Genomic DNA, 27556 nt, shown 5'->3' with positions numbered 1-27556 from the left:
TCTCAGATCATCAAATAATGAAACAAAGACATTGCAAGCATGTTGTTTTTTAACTTTCGATTCCACCTAATGGTTTCACCTCAAATGCTAAGGCAACTGTCAGTGACAGTAAAAACATGAGTAAATAGTAGATTTCCTGCACAAATTATCATGAATAATGGTAAACTTATTACAAGTTATGTTAATTGTGGATTTATGATGGATTTATGATGTTATTTTGTTAGATTTACCGTGTTTGAAAATTGAACATAAAGAACATAACAAAAGAACATGAGACATAAAAATACGAATAAGATTCCTGTGACAGTTATATGTTGAGGGAGTGGTAGAAGAGTCATTGTGGCAGTTCCTATCTATTCCACTTCATTGAAAGCTAGTCCCACTTGAGCTTTCTTTCCACAAATCTATCTTGCATATCTTCAATGAAAACCTGAGTGTCACCAACTCCATCTTTCAGTTTCATCTTTCACATACACTTAAAAATCCACTTCTTCTAGTGCTTCTAATCCAACCCACCACGAACAAATTCCTATTCAATCTCTGTGTTCTGCATGTAACTCTACCAATCTTTAGAACAATTCAGTCTTTGATTTTCTTGAGTCCTTTTTATCAATCAAGGGCTACAGACAAAATCCCAAGTTTAAGAGGTACCCCTAGTGTGTGTTTTTGTGTCATCTATTGCATCTCCGAGTTCTGAATTCCCACATTTGTGTTTGTTTCCGGGATGCTTTTTTTGTCCTTTTGTTATTCTGATTTGGATTCTTTGTATCTTCTTTTGTTGAATTGCGTGTGTTTTCAATAAAAATCAAGCTCATCTTATATGGGTCTGTGTTGAGAATTAAGATCCAATGTCATTCTTTGTTGTTTTTTTGCTATTGTTGAGAGAAACTGTAGCATTGGATTATGAGGATTTGCGTGCAGGAGATGGATACAGAAGAACAAAGGAATGTTCATTGAAACTATATTATGTAGCTTCGTTTTCTTTCTACTTATCCATCTTATTTCAGGATAATAATTGTAAAGGAAGAGATGATGAAAAATGTGAGTCTAGATTTGTGTCAAACATTGAAAAATTGCAATGAATTCAAGTGTTGTTTCTGGTTTCTGTTAGTAGAGAATTTGTATTCAAGTTGAGAAATTGAAAATCGAGGGGTTGGAAGGAAATTGTTGCAGAGAATGATCATTGAGATGGATCAAGGGACACTGTTTACTCGAGTTACATCTGTCCTTAATAGTACTTTCATTTCATAGAATGTCTTCCTCTAGAATAAATACCAAAATCAAAGCGTAGCGATTATTTGAAATTCTGAGTAAAATCTATAATTTGAGTGTGTTAGCTTTTGTTGAATTGCAATGGCGTATACATATATATGCTCAGGAGTAGAAGCTATCATTCCTTGCTGCAAAACAACATGGAGTTAGTCGAAAGTGTCGCATAAAGTGGATGAGAGATTTGACAGTTCTTTAATGATTTCATCTTTCACTGCCCAATGATTCCCATCTTGCAATTTAATGGGGTTAAGAATCTGATCTGACATAAAAACACTTATAAATGCATGTTTGTTGTCTATAGTTATTTGATTCTGAAAGCTTTACTACTTGTCGTGTTTAAACTCAACCTTTCTGTGTAACTATTTGTAGCACAATGGAATCTGACAATGGAGTTGCTATGGAGGACGAGAAACATGTTATTGGGGAAACAACTAATGAGAACATAAACAAGGAATCTGAAAACAGTTGCAATGCTGAAATTCAGACCAAGAATGAGGCATCTGAGTCCATTGTAAAAGTTGAAGGGCCCAAATCTACAGCAAGTAGAAACTCAAAACTTGCCAAGGTACATTTTGTGTATCAGAATTGTGTCTTCAATTGAACTATTAATGATCGTTTACAATTGCAATACACTGTACATGATCTGCCACCTAAGCTAATTCATGTGAACTTGGTTAGGAACATGGTGGCAAAGGTGATGTTGCTTCAAAGAAGAACAAATCTGTCACCAAAGACAAACCCAATTTGAAGTCCACAACTTCACCTCAAACACACAGGCCAAACCTCTCCAAGAGCCTTTCTTTTCCAGCCAAATCAGCTGCTAGAGATGTCATGAAGAAAAGCATTAATGGTAATCTTGTGAAGACAGAAACTAAGCATGTTAATGGGGCCAGAGCTCAGCCTTCTATTCGTCGTTCAAGCAGGCTGACAAACAATGATGTTAACTCAAAGGAGTCTGATAAAAACACTGGAAATTCAAACCATAGGACCTCTTTAACATCCATGACTAGCCTTAAAAGCTCTGAGGTACATAAACTATTTTCCAACTCAGTTTCTTTCTGTGTAGCTTTGTAGCTTCTCTTCATTAGTGTCCTTGCTCCTGACTTCTTTTCTGTCTACTAGATTGGAGAGTCTTCTCCGGTGGTGAATGTGGTTTCCAAGAGCCTTACATCTGAGGCATCCTTGTAAGTCTTAACCTCCCTAGATTTTCTTAATTCTTCTTTATGTTTTGGCTAAGTTATGGTGTTCAGGTTCTGTATCAATATATTTCAGTCTATGGTGAACTCAACTGTAGTGAACACTACATACATTTAGGAGATTAGTCTACAATCTATATCTGTTTGCTGAAGGGATTACCATCTTGTGGTTTTTTTACTTCATTGCAGACCTGTTGATCAGATTTCAACCCCAGCAAAAACTGAAAAACCAAATAAAGAGGACGATGATGCTCACTCCACAACTTCGTATGAATTTTGACACTACTACTTTCAGTTCACTATGTTGTCCTTGTGTGTCTGCCAATCTCATTAGGATTTGAGTAATAATTCACAATGAAAATGCCATACTTCTTTTTCCTTAGCTAAATTGCTCATGAAATTTTGTTTGTGTGCTATCAGAAGTCATACCCCTCGAAGGAGAAGCAGTGGTTCTGGATTTTCCTTCAGATTGGAAGAAAGAGCAGAAAAGAGGAAGGAGGTGATTGTTAAAACCTTGCAGCCTATTGAAGTTAATATTGAATATTCCAGATATTAATCCTGTTTTCCCCTTTGCCCCCAGTTCTTCTCAAAGTTAGAAGAGAAAATTCAGGAAAAGGAAGCAGAGAAAACTAATCAGCAAGAGAAATCAAAGGTGTCAAAACCAACAACTAAATGAATTCAGTAATTTATGTTCCATGTGGTTTGAGCTCCCATTGCCAGGTTATCATCTTTTTTTCTTCATTTTTTCTTCTGATTTTCTGGCAGGAAAACCAGGAGGCTGAGATCAAGCAATTGAGGAAGACTATGACATTCAAAGCCACTCCTATGCCAAGTTTCTACAAGGAACCTCCTCCAAAAGTTGAATTGAAGAAGGTAATTTAACCACCACATGCTCACACAGCTGTTAAAGCCCTTTAATGTTTTTGTTTTTCTAAACCTTTTGTGGCAACAGAGGCTCACTGTCATAGTAATACAAAAGTAGGTTCATGTTATGGAAGTAATTTTTAATTAGAGAACCTTTTATATTCATTTTTTGATGTATTTTATCAACCAATTAGATACCTATAACACGCCCAAAATCTCCTAAGCTTGGAAGGAACAAAGGATATGTTGTGAACCATTCAGATGATAAATCTTGCTCTAGTCCTCATGCAAAACAGCAACAGAATGATTCAACCAAGGCAAAGGTAAAGGGTACTAATAAAGAAGTGATTTCAAAGAAACCAATCAGAAAAATTCAAGCCAAGCTGCAGTCTCAGGAAACTGCAATTGGAAAAACTGAGAATAATTCTGTGAAGCCTACTAAAATCAACCAAGATGTCAAAGCAAGCACAGGAAACAATAAAGAATGCCATGATCCTCCAGTTTGCAATTCTGAATATCAAGATGACATGGAGCTAGAATCCAAAACTGAGCTTACTCAGAATGATGCACTGGTCTTAAATTCATCCACACCCGAGATTGTATCATACGAGGTTACTGTGGGAGTGTAGATTCACATATATAGCCAGAGAGTATTTATATAAACATAGGACTCCTTGTTACCAGTTATTTCATTGTTGTGAATATAGAGATTGTTTCATGTTCATTATAATCTTGTATTGCATTTCAAGATAGGTTGCTTGTTTGTTATATTGAACTGCTGCTGTTTGTAATGAATATTTTGCTAATTCATTATTTACCAAACTGTTCATGTGTCTTGCCTCTGATTAAGTAAACATTTTTACTAAAAGACAATTTCTCTTTGTTGCTTCCGATGATGAAAACACATGCAAGATGGTCCCCTTCCATGTTAATTGTAAGGATAACTCTCATCCATCACATAAAACAAACTAAAAAAGGGAAAAACTGAATTTGTAGGCAATGTTCAAGGAAAAGCTGCTTTGGATTTGGCTTAAGTTTTTATACTGTGTTTATATATGCCTAAAGTTGGCTTAAAAGTTGCATCGATTTATTTGATGAAATTCAACTATGCATATTGCTTCCAACTTTGCGATAGTTAATGCATACTCAAGAAAAATTAATTAAAAAGCATTGATACATAGAGAACATAGAGTTATTTAAATAAAGGCACCTTAAAGAATTACTAATAAATTTGGAATTGATAGAATTAAAATAACTCTTGAAGAAAAGAAAAGACTCAAATTTTACCTCTAAACTGTTTTTTAACCCTTTTTTAAATAGTAACACAAACATAAATTGTCTTACTTTAAAATCATTTTAACAAGAACCACTCTTTTTTTTAAACTAATATGGTTCTTTAAACCTTTCCCATGTTGAATATAAAACCAAACATGGCGTTAGTGTATATATAATTTCAGGTTGAATAATAATTCACATGTTTGGATTCACATGCTAAAAATTGATTTTAAGTTCAAAAACTTTAAAAGAAAAACAAAGAACAAAATTTTACTATTGCTTTTAATGTAAAAGCACAAACATATATCACTTCGGTACTGAAATCAGTTTATCAGTTATTTATTCATACTATTACATTATTTATTATATTGTTTGTATATGGTTGTTTTAATTGTCAAATTATTATTGTTCCCACAAGAATCAATTTTACAAATATCAAATCATCCAAAATTGACCATACTAATAATCATCCAAATACTGATACACGCTCAATTTCTTGCAAACCAAAACTAATATGATCAGTCAGCAGATGCTTGCCATTTTTTCTTTCAAATATATTGTTCGGGACAAAGAAGCCTAAGAAATAGGCATCACTTCAGTAAAGGAATTTGGAATTCTGTCATTTTTTTCATGTGGTTGTCCCCATCCTGACTTGAGCTCAGAAGAAAATGCAATGGACATCTTCATAGCCTTCTACATATGCTTGGCACAAAATATTACAAACTGCCGGTTAATCGGACAATATTTTAGATTTTTTTTTTAACTACAATATTTTGGAACAATATCAATTTTGCATTCGTCACTCCCTCAAACCAGCATAGAACATAGAGAAATCTGATTTCAGTGTTGCTCGAGGCTTAGTATTATTGTCATTGCATGTTCTTTGATATTTATGAACACACTCCATTGAATGGTAATTTTTCAATTCATCATTGGCCTATTTATGAACAAACTCCAACATTTGGCCTATTTGTTGTCATGCCCCACTTTGGGCAGAGATATGAGGTGCCCGGCCCAGTGGTACTACAAGATCCTTCAAAATCTCATATTCTTCTATACCTATTTGAGAACCACTCAAAACCTGTTTCACCAAATCAATAACAGAACAATGGTTAACAGATATAAAAGCATAGTTCAAAATTATACATCAAAATCTGACATGACAAAACAGATAAAACAACAAAAGAAAATGATATCATTAGCCTCCAAATTCCATCCTATATACGTATTTTTGCAACCCCAACACTCGTACACGTAGGGATCAAATTAAAAGGAAAAATAAAAAAATTAGCCTGGTATTACAAGATGCGAAGCCATTGGAGTGCAAACAAGAATTTCAAGTCCACAACCATGGTACGAGAACCACAGTAGATGAACTAAGTTATGGAATAATAAATGTGACGGCATCAAGTCTAAAGCTGAAGGAGAAAAACATTAAGCACATGATGATGGCTAATTTGTGTTGGGTTTATGTTGCTAAGCTCCCATTTAAACCATAAACAGAAAACATAACATCTGTAAGGAAGTGCAGATGAAAAGTAATCAGATTTAGCAAATGAATAATAGAGATATTAAATGTTAATTGAACTACCCCAATCAAAAGATCAGTGCATAACAAGAGTTTGTCCCTCTTTGGCCGTAATATTTATACAATCCAACATAAATATGTAATGTTTCATGCACATCAAACAGATTACTTCTATAATAATGTATATAAAATAATAAGTCAGTATGATCTAAACAAAGGGTCTCTTACCTTGTGAAACAAAGACCTCCTATCCGTCATGTATGAGATAAGAGCAGGTATTCTACAAACGGACAATGCATCAACAAACAAAAGAGTAACCACTTGCCATTGCTTTGTTCTGAAAGGTGGAAGTGCATCCACAAATGACATTGTCTCCAGCAAGCATGCCTAAGAAAAAGTCATTAGAACTAACATATAACTCATCAACACACAAACAACAGGTAATATTAAAGACTACTATCAATACAGATATGAGGTTTATATCTCAAACCTGTCTGCAACTCGTAGCCTTAATTAAACCCATGATTTCTTACATTTCTAAACTAAAAAAAAAAAAAAGGTAGCATCGTGCTAATGTGCTTGGATCCAATATGTGAGGGATGTATAGTTGCCACCCTTGCCTTTGCAAGAGGCTGATGTGATGACTTTTTGCACCAAGACAGCCTCTACTTCCACAAATTTATAAACTGATTCTCAAAATTAAATTTCATCTTCTCAGATAATAAGGTATAATTTTAAAATGGAAGAAGAGCCCTACTAATTGTCAATCTAAAACAGTTAAAGTGGTGCAGATGCTAAATCAATGTAACAGGGATAAATCAATTTAGTACTTGATTCCAGCATTGAAAAGTCAATATTTGTTACATGCTAAAGACCAATTCAATTTGGTATCTTCCAATTATTGCAGATTTCCCCTGAATTTATCCACTTAAAGATTAAGGAATTGAAATTGTACGGAGGAAGTAAATGAGTACAGGGTGAACACCTCATTCCCAAGCAATTTATATTCTTTTCAATCACATGTACTATTTATCCTTCAGACTCATTACCTTAACTTCTATGTGACTCTTATTTCAAGCAATACCCATATCAATTTGCACAAAGATTATACAATATGATTTTGCCTTTTCCACTGTTTAAAAGTCTATTTTAGCATCATATTTTGATTTCGTATTTTGTGAGTGTGTGAGACTTTTTGCATGTTTTGGTGGAAGGGAGATTATGAACATAAGTCCCAATGAATAATATAAGTATACCACATCAGACCTCCTAGAGTATAATAGAACTGTAATGACTTAATGGACAACCGGACTAATATAAACCACAACAACACAGATAACTTAAAGGTCCTACCATCCCTTGCTCCAAGGTGGATATTGGTATTGGCAGTCGAAGACCAGCAACAAGTGCAGGAAAAGCTCGAGCAAGACAACCCGCTAATGTTTGCTTTATTTCAGATGACCGACCATCTGACAAGACAACTTTGCAAGGATATTCTCTCCCATTGACTGATAGGTATTCTTCATGAAAACTTTCATCCCTTCCATATATATATGCCAAAGAAGATGATGTCATCCACGAAAAGATGGCATTCCACATAGTTGCAAAAGGTGATAACTGAAGTTATGCAAAAAATATAAAAGCCGCAAGGTGTCTTAGAATATTCCATGAAAACTAAAACAGATTGGCATTTTCTGAAAAATTAGACAAGACTTACAGTCAAACTGAAACCCTCTGGTGGAGCATCAAACCATGAGTCATCAGATTCAAAGAAATCAATGTCTGAAACTCCAGGCTTTCTTGGCCATTTCAGAGTAACTGAATCATTTTGTAGTATATCAGCATCCTCTATAGTACCCTCCTCAACAGCATCATGCGGCAATATAATAATTCCAGCTTCAGAAACTGCATAAGATTCATTGATAGATGAAAAACCGTTTGGAAACCAATTAATATTTAAATAGATAACTCGTAAAAGAAACAGTAATTACCAGCATCAGTGACGTCCGAGTCTCCAGATGCAACTGCTTCTGATGCTTGGCTTAATGCAATTGCACAAGCTTCTGCCGATGCTTGACGTAGCATATACTCATCATCAGTAACATCTACATTACCTAGTGACTCATATTCTTTACTAATATCTCCAAATTCTTTAACCTCACAAAGATCTTTATTCCCAGCACTATTGATTTTCTCATCCGCCCAAGTAACAGTGCGGCTAGGTTTCTTTTGACCAGCAGATTTAAGGGAAGATTTGAGTTTAGTCTCACACGATCCACCCACTTTTTCTACTTGGAATTTCTCTTTAACATTGTCAGGATCAAAATTGGAAGTGGAAGCACCACCATTAGCAGTAACTCTACTTGTCTCCCCTTTACCTTGCACTGATTTCCTTGAGGAATTATGCTTTTCCTGATCATATTGTCTTTCTGATATGGGAACAGAATGCGCATCTTTCTTCTTACTAGCCAGATTCGGAGAGGATTTGAACACTGCTTCATATGATTTGGATACTTCCTTCTCTTTTTCTGAGGTACTTAAATTTAAACCACTCTTAAAAGATGAAGACAGATCTTGAATGCTATCCTCATCTTTTCTGACCATTTTAAGGCCAACCTTTTCAGGTTGCCTGTCTACAGCTGTTGTATCTGTTTGACCTGGGGATGCTTTTGAAACACTATACTCATCTTGCATAATAATAGTACTCACGAAGTTCATCTCATTGTTAACTAAATCTTTGTCATTGTTTGACTTGTCATGACCAGCTTTGGACCCTGCAATGGACAAGCAAAGCTCACTTTGTTGAAATGCAAAAACGGATAAGAATCAGTAATTACACTGTTCCATTTCACAGAAATTAAGTCCTCAGCTTCACCTTCACAGTCTAGGTCATAAATCATCCATAGGCCTAAGAATAAACAATATAATAAACAAGATACTCCAAAGCAAGAAATAACATAGGGCTATCTCATTATCTATGGTTTCTCACTATTACCTAGAATACCAGAAAATCCTAACCTTTTTTAACACTTTTCCGTGAACCCTTAGATTCACGCTCCCTTGGTTTTGGCACATATCCCTCAATTGCATTTGATGGTCCAACCCACTCCTCCAGAGACACCTCCCCAGTGCTTGTTACAGTTTTCTCCTGAATTTTCAAATTGGACAAACCTAAATCTCCATCCTTTCGCACATTTTCTGTCTGTTCCAGATTCAAATTCTCAAATAACTTAAGTATGTTGTTTAGCTTTTCTGGGTCTAAAGCTAAGCATCTCTCCGATTGCAAGCTCCCAGCAAAAGCTTTGCTGCTAACAACACAATTTGAAGAACAAAATAGGTAAGTCTCTTGTAGGTCATAGACCTTGTGCTCCTTCAGTGAAATCCGGTATCTACCCTTCCGAGGTCGCTCAGTCGGCAAAGCATTGCAGCAGAGTGGGTAACCACAAACATTTGTGATGGACCGTTCCGTTACAATATCTTCATAGTCACTCCTTGACATCAAAGATCCAGCAGCAAACAGCTGATCTTCATTTTGAATGCCTTCAAAGAGTAACATTTGCAATTTGAAAACTGCATCTTTGACAGAAACGGCGTTGTTCTTTGCCATTGAACAGAAGCTTCAGAACCAAATATCTAGAACTGCATCATGCACAAAGCACACTAGAATAAATTCCTTCAACAATTCAACCTAATAAAATTCAAACTCACAAAACAAAATCGTAATTCAGTTAAAGTACATAATCGAGAAAGGAAAAGAAATCATTGCATTGAAAATCAAGTGCACGTTTGGATTAAATTTGCAAACATAAGTTTTAATCAACATTAAGTCAGCAAACTGAGTTGTCAAAACTAGCACAAGTCTTAGCTTCAACAAAATCGAGTTTTCATGAAAAATATGCCTAAATGAGCTTTTGAAGGTAATCCAATATTTCAATTCATTCATAAAACACAGTTAACACTTTACTAGAAGTACACATTCAATATCCTACAACATCATCATATTTGGTACAGATCCACTAAAAGATACAACTTCAAACTCTGTACTTCAGATTTTCTCTTATCATCCATCCCCACATACCCTTAAATATAATCTAAATATAATCCACAACAACTACAAATGTAAACTTCCATATATCCAAAGAAGCTTCAAAAGATATGCAAAAAACATGTATCAAATTACATGTGATCAACACTGTCACCACAACATTGTCTCAGATAGACACTTGACCCATATACTAATAATTGTTGGAGGTTCATATTCGTGACAGTGAAATTGTCCATTGGAAGAAGAATTAGATAAGACCAAATAAGAGGTAGCAATTACTGCATGCTCTTAGTGAAGAACTTCAAACGAAACTCTCAATCAAAAATGTAATAACTAATGTATATTGAATAGTATGAATAACAAAAGAGTTGCAGCAATATGCACTTATAGGACTCATTATGAACTCATAAAAATCAACGTAGTAATCATAAGCACCATACACTAAAAACCATAAATGAAAAATGAATCAAGTGTCACTTTCAATCATACTGATCATAAAAATCTAGGAAAAGAAGTTAAAAGTTCTCATCTATGAATTCCAGAAGAAGTTTAACCTGTATCATTTCACACCATGCAAATGTGAAAACAGAAAACCTGTCATGTTCAAGTAGAAATTGGGAAACTGTGACATGTCCTTGCCCTTTATAATAAATACCACAGCCTTGTATAATTCAAGAAATATAGATTGCTAGTACTGTGGTTGCACTTGAGGAATTTCTTATACAGTTTAGGAATTTTCTTTATGGAATTAAAATAAGTGTTTGGTTAATCATAAAGAGCAACAAGACGGTTAAGGCACCTAACTATAAATTAAGTTTGGAAACTTTAAACATCAATCTGAAATTGGGATTCAGGACAAGAAAAACCAAGGGAAATGTCCGACTTTGCACTAATCGCTAGCTGGACTAGTAACTACCATATGCCATCAACTAATGAACGAAAGGTATGCATTGTACAACATATAACTTTTTTAAATAGCTTATACCGTAGAGAAAATGTTTCTTGTGATCATTAGAAGGAGGGAGGAAAGATTGAAAATTCACTGGGACTAATCTGTATGTTACATTCTTGTGGAATTACACTTGTTCACTAATATTCAGCTCAGTTGCTTTATTTTTTAACATTTGAAGTCTGTCATTATATAACTTATTTCTACTGCTACTCGCAACTTTGAACTTAGGTTTTGGCAAGGTAGGATCTTATCTCTTAATGGCAGCTGAAAAAGCCTTAAGTTGGAGAGAGTGTCTACATGTGAATGAAAAAAATGTCAAATTAACAAAGGCTCAAACGAGCCACACAAAAAGGTTTTACCTTTTGTGCACAAGATTGATAGGAAGATTCCCACCTATAAAACAATGATAATTGAACCTAACTGGGAGGGAGGGAGGAGACTCCGCTGGCTGGCTGGGGAGTGAGGGAGGCACCGCCGCTGGCTGGGGAGGACCGCAGCTGCTAGGGTTGATCCGCCGCTGACTGTAGGACCGCTGTGTTACTACTGGAAGGGTGGCGCCGCTGGCTGGGAACCGTGGTGTTGTTGCTGCCTCGTCGTCGAGCGTCGTTGGCGTTTCGGTTTCAGAAAGAAAGGGAAAAACGGGTTTAAGAGAGGAGCATCGTTGCACCCTGAAGCTGCGGATTATTCGAACCAGCTTTAGCGAATTCAAGATGTAAGTTTGTCTCGCGTTTTTTACAAACGAGTATGCAGATAATCAATAACTCTTATTTACAAATATATATATATATATATATATATATATATATATATATATATATATGTTGTATTTTAGTTAAATAATAGTTTTAAACAAATTAAACTAAAAACTTAAAATTAGAAAAAGAAGAGGAATACTTTAGATGAGAAAACCATAAGATATGTTTGGATAAAGAAAAATAGATCCACATTTGGTTTATAGTCTAGTTCTTCTTTATAATATTAAAACGAGTTCACTAAGATAATAAAGACTTAATATCTATTTTGGTTCCTCCAATGAGGAAACTTGTTCAGAGTGGTTCTATGTTTTAAAAAAAAAGTTTACAAAAATTTTAATTTGTGTAAAAAGTGGTTCAAGTTAATCATTTTTGCTTACATCTACCGGTGCGTTGCCCCTAGTCAAAACAAGATGAGGTGTCAACTTCTTATTGCATGACACTATGAGGTAAAATGAAGTGTCAATTTATAATTTAAAAAAAAATTGATGAGGTGGCAATGTTTTGACAGAGGATTAAAAGAAAAGAGGTTAGGGTTTGACATATGACAACCCTTTTTACCCAAATTAAGGTTTTAGACTTGCAAAGGAGAAAGTTGCTTGCCTCCGCAAAGGGATTTCTATGAATTGGTACAGGCGCTGCTATTCTGGTGGCTTGAAGCTCACGGTGATGGCATGGTGGAGGACAAACATGGAGGTTGGCATAGTGTTGGCGATGGTGGCGGCTTGCGATGAAAGTGCAATTCTGGTTTGATGGAAAAGGAAATACTTTATTGAGTTTTAATTTCCTTTTTTTAATCAAACTATAATCATTATTCCTATTGTTTGCTTCCTGCTTGTATCATTCAACATGTGAAATCATTCTTTCAAGTAAAGAAAATACCACTTTCATAAGTCATTATCAACCAGTGTAATAAGAGCTAAAGAACTATAAACCTTAAGCACGAACAAGGGAACAATGGATCAAAATTGATTACAGATATACAATTCGTAATCAATTAAAGAACTTCAAATTTGGTTCATGCTATCTCAACCCTAGAAAGAAATCATTCCTATCTCGCCACAACCACTTTCCTCACCTCAGCGACGAAGTTGCACGAACCCTAATCCCTTTTTTTTAACCCTCTATCAAAACATTGTCATGTAATCAATTTTTTTTAAATTTAAAATATAGACGTCATTTAACCTCACTATGTCACACAATGACAAGAACTGGACAAGTCATTATGTTTTGGCTTAGGAAGGCAACTATCGTTAGATTTTTGATGTTGTAAGCTAAAAGGATTAACTTGAATAATTTTTACACAACTTGGGACCGTTGTGACCTTTTTTTAAAACGTATAACCACTTTGAACAAACGTCTTTCTTCGAGAGACCAAAATAGGTATTAAGCCTATAATAAATTATAAGTGTTGTTTTTTCTCTGTTTCATCTATTTGATGCACTAATAATGTTAAACACTTGAAAGTTTAATGTGTGTTTTTTTTTTCTTTTGGTTCAAATTCTTCTTAAACTTGTGAATTGACTGGTTTTACTTTCATATCTTACTAAGTTTTGGTTATAATTTATGCTAATAACTTAAATGTACAAAAGACCCAAATACACCATAGTTTTTTAGTTAAACTTGACTATTAGAAGCAAAATCAAGATAGGATCAAGTCTAAGTGTTCTTGAATTGACTCAGTGTACAAGATTTGATCCCGATTCACATACATAGACTGGAATAAAAAAAGTCCACAAAACCAAAAAAAAAAAAACAGATTAAAAAAGTAAAGCTTTTTCTTAATAAAAGATGATAGCGTTCTAACACCCCCAAACGGGGAAAAAGTAAAGCTTCCACCATGCAGACAGAATGAGTCCAAACTTATAGTAGAACCACCACAAGAACAGAAAAAGAAAAAAAAATGGAAACATGAAAACAAATAAAATTTCTTTGAGATCAAGGGTTTCTCTTCGTCAATAATCATGAACAGTTATCACGATACCAATATAAACAAACCAAAAATAGATTTTCACAGTTTATGGAGACATGTCTAGCTTTGAATAAAATTGGGTATCCTTCCAGAGAACTTGTACCAGTTTTGCCATTTGCGCTTCAAGGCTTTTGCAGTAAAATGTATCTTCATCAAAATTGATGATTTTAGTGATACATTATTTCTCTTGTTTTCTAACTTAGAAATGTTATTGATATATCTTGAGTTGCCCCTCCATATAGTTCTGCTTCTGATTCGTTTATTTTCATGTCATCTATGTACAGGTTGTAGTTAACATTTTGTCACATGAGGCATATCCTAAGCATTCACAATTCCTGATGAGCTGCACGCCACTGAGAACACTTACTATTTTCCTAACATTAGAGTGGATGACCTTGAAATTTTTGCTTATTTTATGCAATAAAGGAGTTTTGTGGTACAGATAACATCGTGGCAATGCATGTATGCATATTTGATGCAATTTGATGTTTATAAACAAGATGGCAAATAGTATTAGCCATATAGCGAGTGCTTCGATTCATAATGTGGCCATGCACTCGTTATTTTTCCTAGATAATTGTTACTTTCTTCAGGTTATATTCTTTCAATATGACGAGATTAGAAGTAAATTAAAATGAGAAACTACTATTGCATAAGTCCATCGATTTCCAAAGGTTATAAAAAGAAATCAAGTTACGACGAGCCTGCGTTTTCTTCTTAGTTCTGACTTTTGTTGCAATACAATGCGGGCTAAATAATTTTTACCTTCTCTGTTTAGCCCATGAGAAACCGTTCGAAAATTTATAGTACTTGGAACAATTCCACTGTCTAACATTTCAGAAATAAGTTGCATTGCTTCTTCAGACCTCCCAACCTTGCAAAGGCATGTGAGGAACATAGAATACGTTTTGAAATCAGGAAATGGTCCCTTTAGTTTCATAAGGTAGAAGATATTCCATGCATCAATGGGCCTACCCACGTTCATGTACCCACGTATAAGTGCAGAATATGTGACAATGTTTGGTTCATGACCTGACTGTTGCATCTCCTCAAAAGTCTCAATAGCTTTCTCTACTTGTTTCTCTTTAAAGAAATGAACCATCAGTGATGTATAAACATGGATGGTAGGTGCTATTCCCTTCCGTTTCATGGCATCCACCTTGGCCAATGCCTCTTCTAGTCGACCCTTACGTAATAGACCATGAACTATGCTTCCACAAGTTAGCTGCTCTAAACTAGACTTTTCTTCCCCAACCTCTTTAATTAATGCCAATGCTTCTTCCACTCTCCCAGCTCTACAAAGAGATCTGATAAACACGGAATAACCGAGAAGGGCTGTGTAGCCAAAATTCTGAAGAGAATCTGCACATCTTCTGGCCTCCAACACTCTACCAACTTCACATAAACAACCGAGGTAAGCTTCAATCAGTTCTTTGTCAGGGGTATATCCTGCACCAATCATCTCACTGTATGTTTCCAGAGCATCATCAACCTTCCTTCCTTTCCTCCCACAAAAGGCAATTATCAGATACTTGTATGTACTCCTATTGGGGCTATAACCATCAGCTTTCATCTCTTTGAAACAATTCATGGCCATCTCAGTCAGACCTGTTCGACCATAAAGCATTATCATGATTGTCCATGTTTCTGGTGTGATTGGATAACTATTTCTTCGCATTTCGAAGAACAAGCTGCGCATGTGCTTGAAATCTTTGCCACAGCCTGCAATTTTCATTGCCATATTGTAAGATTCTAATGTGTGTTGATACCCAGATTGCTTTCCCACCCATGAAAAGAATTTTAGGACAGAGCCACCATGCATATTGCAACTTTGCAATATCTCTATAACAAGTTCTGGGGTGAAGCGAAATGTACTTCTCTCCAATTTTTCTTGGATTAAGGACCAATCTGTAGAGGATGAAAGTATCCTACAAATTTCATGAAAATCTGGCTCCGTGCAAGTTTTAAGGTTTCGGTGTGTAGAGGAATAGTCTATTTTTGACTTTGATAGGTCAACTTTAACATCCTTTTCCACCTTAATTTCCGAAGATACTTGTTTGTTTGACCCCTTGAACTTTTCAGAATCAAGTGTGTATGCTTTACGCATCTGCTGGATTTTCTCCATCATAGTAAGCTCCCCCTTTTCCTCCATGTATGTTATAACCCAACGGAATACAGTATCTTGAATTTTAATCTTTGAAGCCTGCATTTCGTGCAATACTTTGACAATGTCTTCTGTTCTTGAAACCCTGCAAAGCTTCTTAATGAATACTTCATAGGATTTCCGAGTGGGCCTGATGTCTTGGCACTCCATACAACTGAACATTTTCCATGCTTCAGATATACGGTTTTGTGAAACGTGACCTGCAACCATAGCTGTTATTGCCACAATATCTGGCTTAATTCCTTTTCCCAGCATCTCATCATACATCACGCAAGCTTCTTCATATCTCCCCAACCTAAAGAGATGTTGTATCAGTTCGGTATATGTGGAAATAGTAGGCACACAACCAGATTCTTTCATACTTTGAAATATTTTGAGCGCCCTGTCAACATCATTTCTCCCTAAATACCCATTTATGATAATCCCATGGATCTTCTCATCAACCACATCCCTTCTCTTCATAATTTCAACAATATGTAAAGCATCTGTGATCCTATCTGCCTTACACAGTCCTCTAACCAAGTTCTCATAATTTTCAGGTTCAAGATCTAAATCTTTACTTTTGAGGTCCCGAATCAATTCCAAAGCCTCTTCAATCCTCCCAGTAATGCAAAAGTTCTTCAGCATACAGCTATGAACACGGTTTTCTGGCATCACAGACAACCGTATCATGTCATTTCCAAGTAATCTAACAGCTGCCGCATCTCCCGATCTTGCCATGCACTTCATGATTGTCTCATACAACCTCACATCACACACCATATCCTTCCTGACCATGTCAGTATAGAACTCCATAGCAATGTCTCCCTTCTCAGCACTGCAAAGTGAACAGATAATTGCGCTATATGAAACAGCATCCGGTTCACAGCCACACCTTTTCATATTTTCAAAGGCCAACAATGCTTCACTAATTTTCCTTGCCTTACCATAGTGGGTGACAAGAATGGTCCATGTCTTAATATCCTTTTCGATTCCACACTCATCCATTTCTTCCATCAGTCTCTTCACCAACCCAAATTCCTTAGCTTCTCCAGCAATGTACAACATGATATTATATGTCTGCGTCGTGTGATAGTACCCATCCTTGAGCTTCAGCCAATTGAAAACCCTCAAAGCCAGTAGTGGTACCGTGAAGCACCTCTTCAACACCATGTCAAAAACCTCACTGTTCAACCCATAACTTAGATTCTCTAACCTCTCCTCCACAGAAGTGGAACTGTTTTCCCCTCTAACGATTTCAGTAATCTCATCCACAATCCGGCTTAGATCTTCCTTACCCATATTTCCCACCTGAGCATCTTCCAAAGAGCCAACATTCTGTGCGGAATTTTGACAAACACCTTTGGTGCAAGCTGATTGGTCCATGGAACCAACTTCAGACTGGGGAGTTTCTAAAGGAAACAAAGACCCAGATGGGGATTGGTCTGGGAACACGGTTTCTGCACCTAGAATCTGGGTGATCTCGTTGAAAAGTGCACGAGAAGCATCAATATCTGAAGGAATGTTGGTGTTGGAAAGTTGTTGCTTTGTTTCTCTACGAGGGCGTGAAAGTTTTGCAGTGTTGGAAAGATTCAAAACGTGAGATCGTGAGAGGAGAAGGGGATTCAGGAATCGAAGCTTAGTTAATGATTTCATGGGAAACTTCAAAACAATGTTGTCACCTAAAAGACCGACTGATCATTGCTTAATATACTTCAACTGCATAAACAAAAAAACGCAGCTGCAAATTTCAAACAAAACAATGCTTCAGCTCTTTGCAAATAATGAATTTAAGGAAAAATATGGTCTTAGATCTTTTAAATAGATCAATTAGTCATTCAACTTTTGTAAATATTTGAAGTTATTCATTATTCGTGGTAGATGATTTTTTACTGCGATGCAACAGAATTTAATTGTTTTCTATTATTTGAGAACTAATTCATTGATATGAAAGTATAAGATGGAAATTAAGTTTGTTAACTAAAAATGTCTTTTCACTAATTAAACTATAATTTATCTTAATTCATTTTTAAATGTTATCTAAATTCATTAGAACACTATTATTGGTGAAGAAAGTTATAACATAATTCGAAAACTAAACGAGGATAACAAATTAGAGGCTCAAATTGCTTAAATTCTCAATAACATGTAATATTATACTAAAGTTAAAAATAAAAATCTTAACCTAGAAAAAAAAATAATAACAATAATATTAATATTAAAATAGTTAAATATATTTCGGTCTCTTTTCTATAAATAAAAATAAAAATTAATCTTTTAATTAAAACAGTTTAAAACGTTAAAACAAAATTTAACTAAAAAAATTAAATTCACGTATTTTTAAAATTGAAAGAATAAATTAACTAAAATTTTAAAAAAACTATCTAATTTTTACTAAAATTAAAAAATCAAAAACATATTTAACCCAAAATAATAATATAATAATAAGAGATGTCTAGTTAATATTAATTAAAAGGTTTAATTGCTTCCTTTGTCCCCAGTTTGGTTGAATTGTGTCAAATTCATCCTCATTTTTAAAAAAGTTTCATTGTCGTCCTCACGTGGTGTAAAAGTGTCAATTGAATCCAAACATAGAAAAAATTTGTGTCAATGTAGTCATCTCCGTTAAATACACACTAACGGTGTTAAGTGGCTGATTATTTGGCACTAGAGAATTAAAACGTGACAAATGAGTCACAGTAGTGGTAATGACGTGTCAATGACGTGGCAGTCCTTAGGAAGGAAGAACTCAACGATTGAGATTTCAGATTAACCTTAATTAAATTCAATTTGGAAATTTCAATTCTAGAAGTCCAAATCTTTCCTCAATCCTCGTTTCTGTTCTTGAATAACCCAACTTAGGGTTTGTTTTCTTCTTCTCCTCCCTGTCGCGGCTTCATAAGAAGATGGAGGCACCCATTTTCTTTTTTTTTTGTTGCTTTGTTCGTTCCGCGGTGAGGGAGGCGCGAACCTCCTTTTCCTCTTCCCAATTTCTGGTTCGTGCTTCGCAGGGAGGGAAGACTCCCTTTCGCTTCTCTGTGGCCGGTTCGTTCCTGCAGGGAGGGAGGCGATTTTGAATGGTTCAGGCGCGTCTTTCATTTTATCGCGGCGTGGTGGATGTTGAAGCCGCGACGCCTTTGCAGCAACGGCGCCTCCGCGCTAGATTCGTGTTCCGGCATATTCGCAGTGAAGGGAAGTCGCGTCTGACTCGAAGTTTGGGGTTCCTTATTGTCGTGACTTGGAAATTTGGGGGTTTCTGATTTTGCGATTTGAGTGGGTTTCTTGTTTTCCTCTCTATAGATTGGTGTTCTTCATCTTGTAATTTCGGAATATTTTTTTCCTTTTTTGGCAATTTTGGGCAGGTTGAGTCGCGCGGAAGAAGACCCTGTCGCATTTTGTTCTTGATTATTGTTAAGAAGCTGCGAGCAATAGTTGATGGTGTCGCAAGGAGGCGTTAGAATCTGGATGACTCATTACCACTACTGTGACTCATTTGCCACGTTTTAATTCTCTAGTGCCAAATAATCAGCCACTTAACACCGTTAGTGTGTATTTAACGGAGATGACTACATTGACACAAATTTTTTCTATGTTTGGCTTCAATTGACACTTTTACAGTGAGGACGACAATGAAACTTTTTTAAAAATGAGGATGAATTTGACACAATTCAACCAAACTGGGAACAAAGGAAGCAATTAAACCTAATTAAAAAATAACATGAACACCAATTAAAAAATTTACTTATGGTAATCTTATTATTATTATTGTTGTAAAAAAATAACTCAACTAGCATGAGCAAAAGAAAATAGTTTTTGTAGTGTTTATGTTTGATAGGTGTTGCTAACTTCGATTTATGTAAAAAAAAAAATCATGTTTCACATTAATTAAAACAAAATTCTTTTTTTCAAAGAAAACACTAATTAAATTAAGAAATAATATTGACCAAAAAAAACCCTGATATTGACCAAAACTTAAGAACTAAACAAAATAAGCAGTGCATTTTGTTGATCAAAAGATTTAAAATAAAAGGTGATAAATATCAACATTCCAGAATGGCCACAACTTCAGAACAGCAATCACCAGATTTTACTTTTAATTCATTAACAGTATGATAGGTTGAAGTTTTCACCAACGTGAATTTCAAAACAAAGCTTTGAGCTTAAAGTAGCAGAAACACCAAGAATTCAGGTTGCCAACTTGATATCTATTTTTCCCTTGACTCCAAAAAGTAATTTGAAGGACATATTATGAACATATATGATAATATACCTAAGATTGGAGAAATCTCATAACACTTTCTCCCTTGGTTTATACCTTAAACACTTACTTCCTACAGTTCCCCGCATATAATATATTTACATAAAAGCATAAACTTTTGCTTCAGATCCTATTTTCTTACTCAGCCAATAACTTCCATCACCATATATTCCTCACCATGTCATATCTGAGCAAGTGCTTTGCCTGAAAAAAAAAATACAAAAACACTCACTTGAGAAATGATATCTGATACACACAAAAACACAACCATTAGTGTAAAAAGTACTGTCTTTCAATCATTAACCACCATGAATGAACTAGTTAACTTCTACCAAAAAACTATCTTGAAGTTATAGTAATGATCATTTTCAATTGGTTGATCAACTATTAATATACTAACATCAGTGTATTTTGTAGGCTTGGCAGAGAGACAATTAAACAAACTTAGTACAGAATCTGGACTCTGTAAAATATTTGACACAGATAGTTGACAGAAATTATTAACCTCTAAAACTTAGTCAACAAATGGATGAAATCTCCATTGATTCTGTTGTGTTGTGAGGCAAAAAAGTGTAAACTAAGATCAAGGCTCACCTTCAAACATGATATGCTGAGCAAAGATGCATGCACAGAAGTAAACTAGAGCTCACTTTGAATCTGGGGAAACAGAAAAAGTAGCAGAAGTATTACTGCCAGGAAAAGAGTTCTCTCCGTGAACTTCCACATTGTTTTGGTTGTTGCTGGTCTCTGCGATGGAACGATTTGATACAGAAGTGCCTGCAGCGCTCTTATTTTCTCTTGCTGTTTCGAGGCGCTCAATCAATCGGGACACACTAGCAATTTTGGCATTCAATTCTCTCCTAACTTCAGAACCAAGTTCTGACACAGAAGAATTAGGAGAGAACAGCCTCTCCTTCCATCCCCTTGTGCCCTTTGAAATTGATTCTTTGTATCTTTGCCATAAGAAAAATCATTGGATGAGTCAACCTAACAACATATAGAATTTGCAAACACATGGTTTTGGTGAAACTGTACCTCATGGATACTGCATTAAATTTGGAAAGGAGAGAATCTGAGAATGATTGTTCTGATGGCTCTGGTTCATCATGGCTTGCAGGCAAGGAATGAGAGGCAAAGCTTCTACAAACACGTAAATATACAATGTATAACTTCACATGATCACACACCAATAATGACCACAAGAAAATAAATATTAAGGTCTAACTACCCATCATTAGAGTGAACTCCTTGAAGATTTGTTGTTGCGACTGTAGAGCCAGAAGTAAAAGAAGAACTCCGAGTTTGTAATAGGGGCATCTGCTGTGGTGATGATTGTTGTGTTCCATCAAATATAAGAGGAGAAGATGGATTTCCTGCAGGAATTGCAGCTGGTTCACTTCCCGCTCCAGTAGCTGATGGAGGTGCTCTAGGCTGAGTTGAGTACACTAAGGAGTGTGCATTGCCATGACCAGATGACCTAGTTCGTTGACTTTCCCTCCGACCAACATGGTGTGCTCTCCTCATTGATGCTGCAGCAGCTAAATGTCGAAGGATTCGCTCTTCAATATCAGACTCACGCATTGGTAACTGCACAAGTAAGAAAATTTCTAGCATGTATAGATGGTGGAAACAAGATGTGCTAACAGTTAAGACGTAGGACAACAAAAAGAAAATTCACAGATACACTGACCTGCTGAAATTCAAGCTGCGAAAGATGAAAAATTGAAGCATTTCTGGATGGGATATCCCTCAAGCTCCTCTCCTGCTCTACTGCCTCGAGCAGTTCTTGACTGTCATGGTTCATAGAGTTGTAAGAATATGATCATGAAATGAATTATACAGTAGGCCACAGGAAGAAAAATCCTTAACTACCTGGTAGCATCCTTCAAGCTGATAGCTTGCCAACACATAGGGCATTGAGAGCTTCTCTGACACCTGCATACAAACAACACATAGGGCATTTTGTTTTATTTAGAGCTGCTAGTGCTGTAAACTTTGTTGGGAGTTAGCACTTTGTCTAAAAATTAAGGTTAAAGTTTTGGCAAATCCCACCTACTCCGACTCTAAGGTTGACACCATAATGCATAGGAATTCCTGATATTTGTACTATATGGAAAATTCTAAAGAATTTAAATCCATGAAATCCCAAATTTTAGAATGTGTCGAAAAGGAGTAAGAATATTTGTGCGATTAATGGTCAGACCAATATTCTGAAAACTGAACCAATCATCTAAAACGAGAAGCAATTCACAGTTAAGAAATTCAACTGGAGTCAACACAATTTGTTTTCAAGATATGTAGACTTTCATATCACCAAATGAGTGAGAAAATATAGGTGCATTCTTCAGTAATTAAAAAATAACACATCTGAAAATTTCTGAGTCATACATTGATGATGAATAATTAAATCTTTTCAAACTTCTCAAGGAATGTCTTTTCTAGCATAAATATATTGAATATATTTACTATATTGCAGCATCAGTTAAAGCTCTTATGACAACACGATTGTGACACCACCTTGTGACCTTAAGCAATGAAATTTATTGTTCTGTTTCCAAATGTCAACCCTCACACCAAGAAGCCTTAGCCTACAGTTCGGATACCTTGGTAGTCTCTTTATCCCTTAAAAATTCAATTTGGTGATGATGTAGCAACATCACAAACTGTCATCATGTGACAATGAAACAGAAGCTCGTAACACCACACCAATTCAACAGATAATGTCAGCCGTCAAGAACAGTTCAATTCTGATTGAATTGTAGCATACAGGTGAGTAAGAATTAGACTAGAAAAATGGGCAGTCCATTGATTTTCCAGTCAAAATAGACAATATAATCAAGTGCAAAGAGAACTTGTCGTGATCACATTTGTGGGCCAATTATCCCTTCCCATGCCCAGTTTTTGCCCCCCTTGCCCCATCCCCCACCCAGGTCTTTAAGAAATACAATTTATACAAATGACTCCGAGTTCTAACTTTTCATGAGTGAAAACTTGTTAATGCTGAAAACTAGAAGCAATTTTAATATTAAGGAACCAAAATGACAAGCATAATATATTGCTCTATGAGAATATAGAGCTCAAAATTAAATTAAACAGCTACGTTTTATGAAAAACACATGAAAAATATTAAAATGTACCATTCAAGAATGCACTGCAGATGGAAGTCATGCTTGCAATTAGTGACCTGGAAAGAAAGACAGGGGAAATAAGTAAACAAATGCTTTTCAAATAAAGCCATCTTTGCTCATAATTCTATTTGTGAAAATAATAAAAGAAAGCACAAAAGCTGCACATTACAGTTGCAGGATCACTTTTGCTAAAATTCTCAAGGCATATGCTACAAGAATCATCACATGCTTCTTGAATCCCCCCTTCCACAAAGGCTGCTGCTGATGTCAAATGGGTTTCAGTCTTGCCTCCCATTTCCGGAACCTGTATATTTCAGAGTTCTCAGAGTCAAGATGAAATATTTTTGAGTCACTATAAACAATCTCAATAAGTACACATAAAATCCAGGTTACTCCCCAATATCTATAAATCCAAGGATAGATAAACAAGGAAATGATGCAGTGATAATACTAGCCTAATTCTGCTTTACCAAAAACTCAACTAGTTTGAGCCAAATGCACAATCCCTCGCTCTGAATTGTAGCAACCACAACCCTCAGCACAAATTATAAAAACCTTACAGTAGAAAGTTACCAAAGAATTCCCTTGCACATACTTTTTAAACTAAAAGCAAAACAACAAGAACAAAAACATCACACATATTATTAAGAAGGTTTTTGATTGTTGTCGTTGATGCAATTTCCTCACAATCCTTGATGTTGTGGAAAACTGAGAGCGAGACCCTAAAGTTCTTTATGTTGCAGCCACAATTGCAATTTCATGTGCAGAAGGTTTTAGAAAATGGTTGGTGACAACAATTTTGTCCAGTACATCTATGTATCTGGGCTTGTCACAACTGCAAATGCGGCTGAATTTGTCTGCAATTTCCCTCAATGTCAAAGAATCACGATGAAACCACGACAACAATTTAAAACCTTGGTCTTTATTATCAACCATGAAAATAAACGCAGTTGTCATCGGTCCTATGCACCCAAATAAGCTTTAGGAATTCTTCGAGAAAAAGACTTCCACAGATTGAGCAAATAACTTCAAACAATAATCAGTTTTCCCACTCCCAACTATCAAATACCTATCCTTCCGGAACATGTTCGATCATGTTTTGCCAGCAATAAATGGATGCACATTTGATTAACTTCCATAATTATCAAAATAAAAAGTAAAAGAATCAGGTGAGATCACAACAAAATCCAAGAACAGAAAAAGAAATAAAAACATTTTCCAATAACATATCAAAGAAAAGGATAACCAAAAGGGGGTAAATCCAACCAACCCCAGATTAAAAAGCACCAATCTTTACAACTGATATTGCACAAGGAATCACGAAAGAGAAAAAAAGACACTAAATTTGATCAAAACATGGCAAGATTCAATCAATTACCTCCATCGAGAATAGGCAAAGGCCCAGAAAAGAAAAAGGGCCCAAGAAACGGAGGAAAGACGCCCAGAGAACAGAGGATGAAACCCTGAAATCAGAAAACAGAGAATGCAAGAGATTGTGATTAGGTGATGAAGAAAAAACGAAGGGAAAGAAAAGGATGACAGTTACCGTTTACCTTGTTGGATGTTTGGTGGGTTTGTGGATTTGTCTACCAAAACAATTATGCGTGTTTTGGGAAAAAGACCCTACACCTTATGAATAAAAGGCTCACTTTTTCAGGCTTTCTCGGCCTTACAATAGTGTCTGATGCTACCATTTTTATTTTCTTGTTTTTATGGTTTTTCTGTCACTTCAACTTCTCTCTAACAAAGTTTTCGGATTAAATTCAATTATTTTATCGTTGATTTTAATTCACAATTCATATTTAAACCAATAAATAGTTGTTTCTATTTTTTTTCCATAATTTCTTAATCAGATTTTAAAGGTCAGAATTAATTGAGTGGTTATTCAAACATATACTTAATAAAGCCATATTTTTCTTAGAATTGGTTAACATATAGTATATTTCGAATAGACTTCAACTACTTTTTGTTAATGTAAAATTTAATCTTTGTAAAACTTTAACTGTTAATTTAATTCTTTAAAATTAAGTAATTTTACTCTGGGTTAGTCAATTGTTAATATAAAATCTTAACGAAGTTAATCATGAAATTTATTATTAAAATATGAATAAATGACATTACTATATCTGATACATATGTAATATCTATTAATATTTGTATCATTAATGAAGGGATTATTTCTTTTATGTACTTATTTTTTTTATTTTATTTTTAGGCAATTATTTTTTAAACTATTATTAACTTGATAATGTAAATTCACATGAAAATATTATATAAGAGTATTAATATAAAAATATAACTTAACTAAGTTTTAAATCACTTATAAATTTAGATATTTTTAATTATATTATTAATAATTTTTTAGTTTATGAAATGTTAAAAAAAAGTATATTTTTCACTTAGTCTTCTTTTTTTTTTTAACATTTTCCGTATTTGAATAATATTATTTATATTTTGTCATCTTATTTTATTCATATATCTTTTTTTTATGAACATGAGTTTTGTAATTGATATAAAATAATATTAGATAAAATAATAAATAAATTTTATTAAAAATATATTGAATAATAATAATATATAATGACATGAAATATATTAAGAGTAATGTAACATCCCAAAATATAGCATTTAACTATATAATAGTCATCCCAATTTAATAAGATAAATCTGTTGTAGATAGTATTATAAAGTGGAATTTCCAGCCATCCAAAAATAACTATAAATTTAAACTTTATATACAATCGAGTTAATTAAAACTATTTACAAAATTAATCTAAAGAAAACTAAACGACAACATCTCCTCTATCAAGTACTTGCGCTAGGGGAACCTCGTCACCTCACACCCACATGATGATCATAGCAAAAAAAAGAACACAACAACATACAAACACAAGCACAAATAAAAGAGTAAGCTAGTTTACAATTAAAATATGATATATATATATATATATATATATATATATATATATATATATTTATAAACTCAGTTAAACATGTTACATACAACAAACATATCACTACACAGTCATCAAACACTTTATGCATGACACTTATTATGAATGGACTTCGGACTTAGAATGAATGTCAAGCTATAGTGGGTTGTGCACTCGTGGTGGCTTCTACTACTTTACAAAGTCATTGTCAATGGGTTTCACCTTACCGCACTCACAAGGTTAATTTGTTCCACGCCTTGGATCATATTGGAATCACCCAAAACTAAGACCTCCTGCTACTCTCACCACATGTGTCAATCTTCTCTACTTGAGAATGAAAGATCATTAGAGTGTCAAGATAATCCCCAAGATTGAGCTCCCTACATTCATACTAATGATACTTGAAACCAACAACAAAAAGTTCCTCCTTGGAACTCATTTATATACCTTTGAAACCATTACGATCACTTCACATTCACATAGTATACCAATACATGAAACTATTGATCATACATTAAAGAATTAGAAACACACTTACAAGTCATCGAAAATCACACAATAACACAATTTCTTCGTGGCATCTTGATACTCACATTTAGGTAAGGAAAACAACTTTGAAACCCTCACCACCATCTCTGGAAGGGTCCAAAACCCCCCAAAACGACCTAAAGAATGTCCAAAACTGATATCCAGAACTCTAAAACCCCCTTCCCCCTCCCCCGAAACTTGGTGCAGTGGTTCCCAGTAGCACTCAACACCCAGGGGCTGGCACCTCTGTAAACGGGCGCTCAGGCATCATCAATAAGATCAAGACTCAATTTTCACACTTTGAACACTTTACCCCCAACTTCTAAAGACCTTTAGGACCCTCCAAACCTTGAGAAAACTTAGAAAACCCTACTGTAACTCAACTTGACCCTTTAAAACCCAAATTCACTCCTACAAGCTACCCAATTTCAGTTCTACACTTTTAAACCTTCATAGTAGTTTACAACCTGCTTAAACAAGTCTAACTTGCTAGCACTCTCCAAAACCTCAGTTTCATCCCAACTATCATACTTTCCATTTCCAATCCTTAAAACCTCTAAATTGGACTAAAAACTCAACCTATGAAGCCATTTACACTTTCATAACAAATTTTACTAATTTTAGCACCTAGACAAGTCATAATAAGTATAATAACAAACCTCTAACCTTCTAAAACAATGTATACCATTTACCTCAACATTTTACTACTA

At 35.0% G+C, this 27556-nt stretch overlaps 4 protein-coding genes across 10 annotated transcripts; 1 reads left to right on the top strand and 3 right to left on the bottom strand.

The window, feature by feature from the left end:
* The first annotated feature begins 308 nt into the window (after nucleotides 1–308).
* Nucleotides 309–4154, top strand: LOC108324087 (protein WVD2-like 4). 2 transcript variants are annotated; one of them, XM_017556904.2, is made up of 9 exons: nucleotides 309–647; nucleotides 1642–1837; nucleotides 1951–2298; nucleotides 2395–2456; nucleotides 2658–2735; nucleotides 2889–2967; nucleotides 3049–3120; nucleotides 3234–3341; nucleotides 3527–4154. In XM_017556904.2, exons 2-9 carry the CDS (start codon nucleotides 1646–1648, stop codon nucleotides 3959–3961), a joined length of 1374 nt encoding a protein of 457 aa, XP_017412393.1. In that variant the 5' UTR covers nucleotides 309–647; nucleotides 1642–1645; the 3' UTR covers nucleotides 3962–4154. The 2 variants fall into 2 exon arrangements, with proteins under 2 accessions (XP_017412393.1, XP_017412394.1); XM_017556905.2 differs by lacking the exon at nucleotides 309–647 and adding an exon at nucleotides 844–1041.
* Nucleotides 4155–5017: 863 nt separating this feature from the next.
* LOC108326158 (putative RNA polymerase II subunit B1 CTD phosphatase RPAP2 homolog) lies at nucleotides 5018–11889 on the bottom strand. Of its 3 annotated transcripts, none has more exons than XM_017559473.2 (7): nucleotides 11526–11889; nucleotides 9154–9774; nucleotides 8127–8909; nucleotides 7853–8040; nucleotides 7489–7752; nucleotides 6364–6522; nucleotides 5018–5688 (listed from the first exon to the last, which is right to left on the bottom strand). In XM_017559473.2, exons 2-7 carry the CDS (start codon nucleotides 9740–9742, stop codon nucleotides 5584–5586), a joined length of 2088 nt encoding a protein of 695 aa, XP_017414962.1. In that variant the 5' UTR covers nucleotides 9743–9774; nucleotides 11526–11889; the 3' UTR covers nucleotides 5018–5583. The 3 variants fall into 3 exon arrangements, with proteins under 3 accessions (XP_017414962.1, XP_017414961.1, XP_017414963.1); XM_017559472.2 differs by having other exon boundaries at nucleotides 11492–11883; XM_017559474.2 differs by having other exon boundaries at nucleotides 11554–11883.
* Nucleotides 11890–14486: 2597 nt separating this feature from the next.
* Nucleotides 14487–17765, bottom strand: LOC108324253 (putative pentatricopeptide repeat-containing protein At5g06400, mitochondrial). The gene has a single exon (XM_017557150.2). It carries the CDS (start codon nucleotides 17653–17655, stop codon nucleotides 14545–14547), a length of 3111 nt encoding a protein of 1036 aa, XP_017412639.1. The 5' UTR covers nucleotides 17656–17765; the 3' UTR covers nucleotides 14487–14544.
* A 2418-nt stretch (nucleotides 17766–20183) lies between these two features.
* Nucleotides 20184–25089, bottom strand: LOC108326606 (E3 ubiquitin-protein ligase RHF2A). 4 transcript variants are annotated; one of them, XM_052874641.1, is made up of 10 exons: nucleotides 24939–25089; nucleotides 24764–24848; nucleotides 23555–23689; nucleotides 23395–23441; nucleotides 22130–22192; nucleotides 21948–22047; nucleotides 21486–21844; nucleotides 21293–21394; nucleotides 20948–21210; nucleotides 20184–20461 (listed from the first exon to the last, which is right to left on the bottom strand). In XM_052874641.1, exons 2-10 carry the CDS (start codon nucleotides 24767–24769, stop codon nucleotides 20439–20441), a joined length of 1098 nt encoding a protein of 365 aa, XP_052730601.1. In that variant the 5' UTR covers nucleotides 24770–24848; nucleotides 24939–25089; the 3' UTR covers nucleotides 20184–20438. The 4 variants fall into 4 exon arrangements, with proteins under 4 accessions (XP_052730601.1, XP_017415689.1, XP_052730600.1 ...); XM_017560200.2 differs by having other exon boundaries at nucleotides 21293–21397; nucleotides 24939–25088; XM_052874640.1 differs by lacking the exon at nucleotides 20184–20461 and having other exon boundaries at nucleotides 20852–21210.
* Nucleotides 25090–27556: the final 2467 nt, after the last annotated feature.

The sequence above is a fragment of the Vigna angularis genome, chromosome 3, assembly GCF_016808095.1.
Source record: "Vigna angularis cultivar LongXiaoDou No.4 chromosome 3, ASM1680809v1, whole genome shotgun sequence".
Classification (NCBI taxonomy): Eukaryota; Viridiplantae; Streptophyta; class Magnoliopsida; order Fabales; family Fabaceae; genus Vigna; species Vigna angularis.
This window is presented reverse-complemented; position numbering and strand designations above follow the sequence as displayed.

What these genes read in the sequence shown, in the direction of transcription:
- LOC108324087 (XM_017556904.2), top strand. Translation starts at nt 1,646, where the DNA reads ATGGAATCTGACAATGGAGTTGCTATGGAGGACGAGAAACATGTTATT. An exon ending in CTTACATCTGAGGCATCCTT is followed by an intron (nt 2,457 to 2,657) that starts GTAAGTCTTAAC and finishes ACTTCATTGCAG; the next exon opens with ACCTGTTGATCAGATTTCAA. An exon ending in ATCAGCAAGAGAAATCAAAG is followed by an intron (nt 3,121 to 3,233) that starts GTGTCAAAACCA and finishes ATTTTCTGGCAG; the next exon opens with GAAAACCAGGAGGCTGAGAT.
- LOC108326158 (XM_017559473.2), bottom strand. Translation starts at nt 9,742, where the DNA reads ATGGCAAAGAACAACGCCGTTTCTGTCAAAGATGCAGTTTTCAAATTG. An exon ending in ACGGAAAAGTGTTAAAAAAG is followed by an intron (nt 8,910 to 9,153) that starts GTTAGGATTTTC and finishes TGTCCATTGCAG; the next exon opens with GGTCCAAAGCTGGTCATGAC. An exon ending in GGAGGTCTTTGTTTCACAAG is followed by an intron (nt 5,689 to 6,363) that starts GTAAGAGACCCT and finishes TTGGTGAAACAG; the next exon opens with GTTTTGAGTGGTTCTCAAAT.
- LOC108324253 (XM_017557150.2), bottom strand. Translation starts at nt 17,655, where the DNA reads ATGAAATCATTAACTAAGCTTCGATTCCTGAATCCCCTTCTCCTCTCA.
- LOC108326606 (XM_052874639.1), bottom strand. An exon ending in GCAAAAGTGATCCTGCAACT is followed by an intron (nt 23,442 to 23,554) that starts GTAATGTGCAGC and finishes CTTTCTTTCCAG; the next exon opens with GTCACTAATTGCAAGCATGA. An exon ending in CTGCAGTGCATTCTTGAATG is followed by an intron (nt 22,193 to 23,394) that starts GTACATTTTAAT and finishes GTTTGTATGCAG; the next exon opens with GTGTCAGAGAAGCTCTCAAT.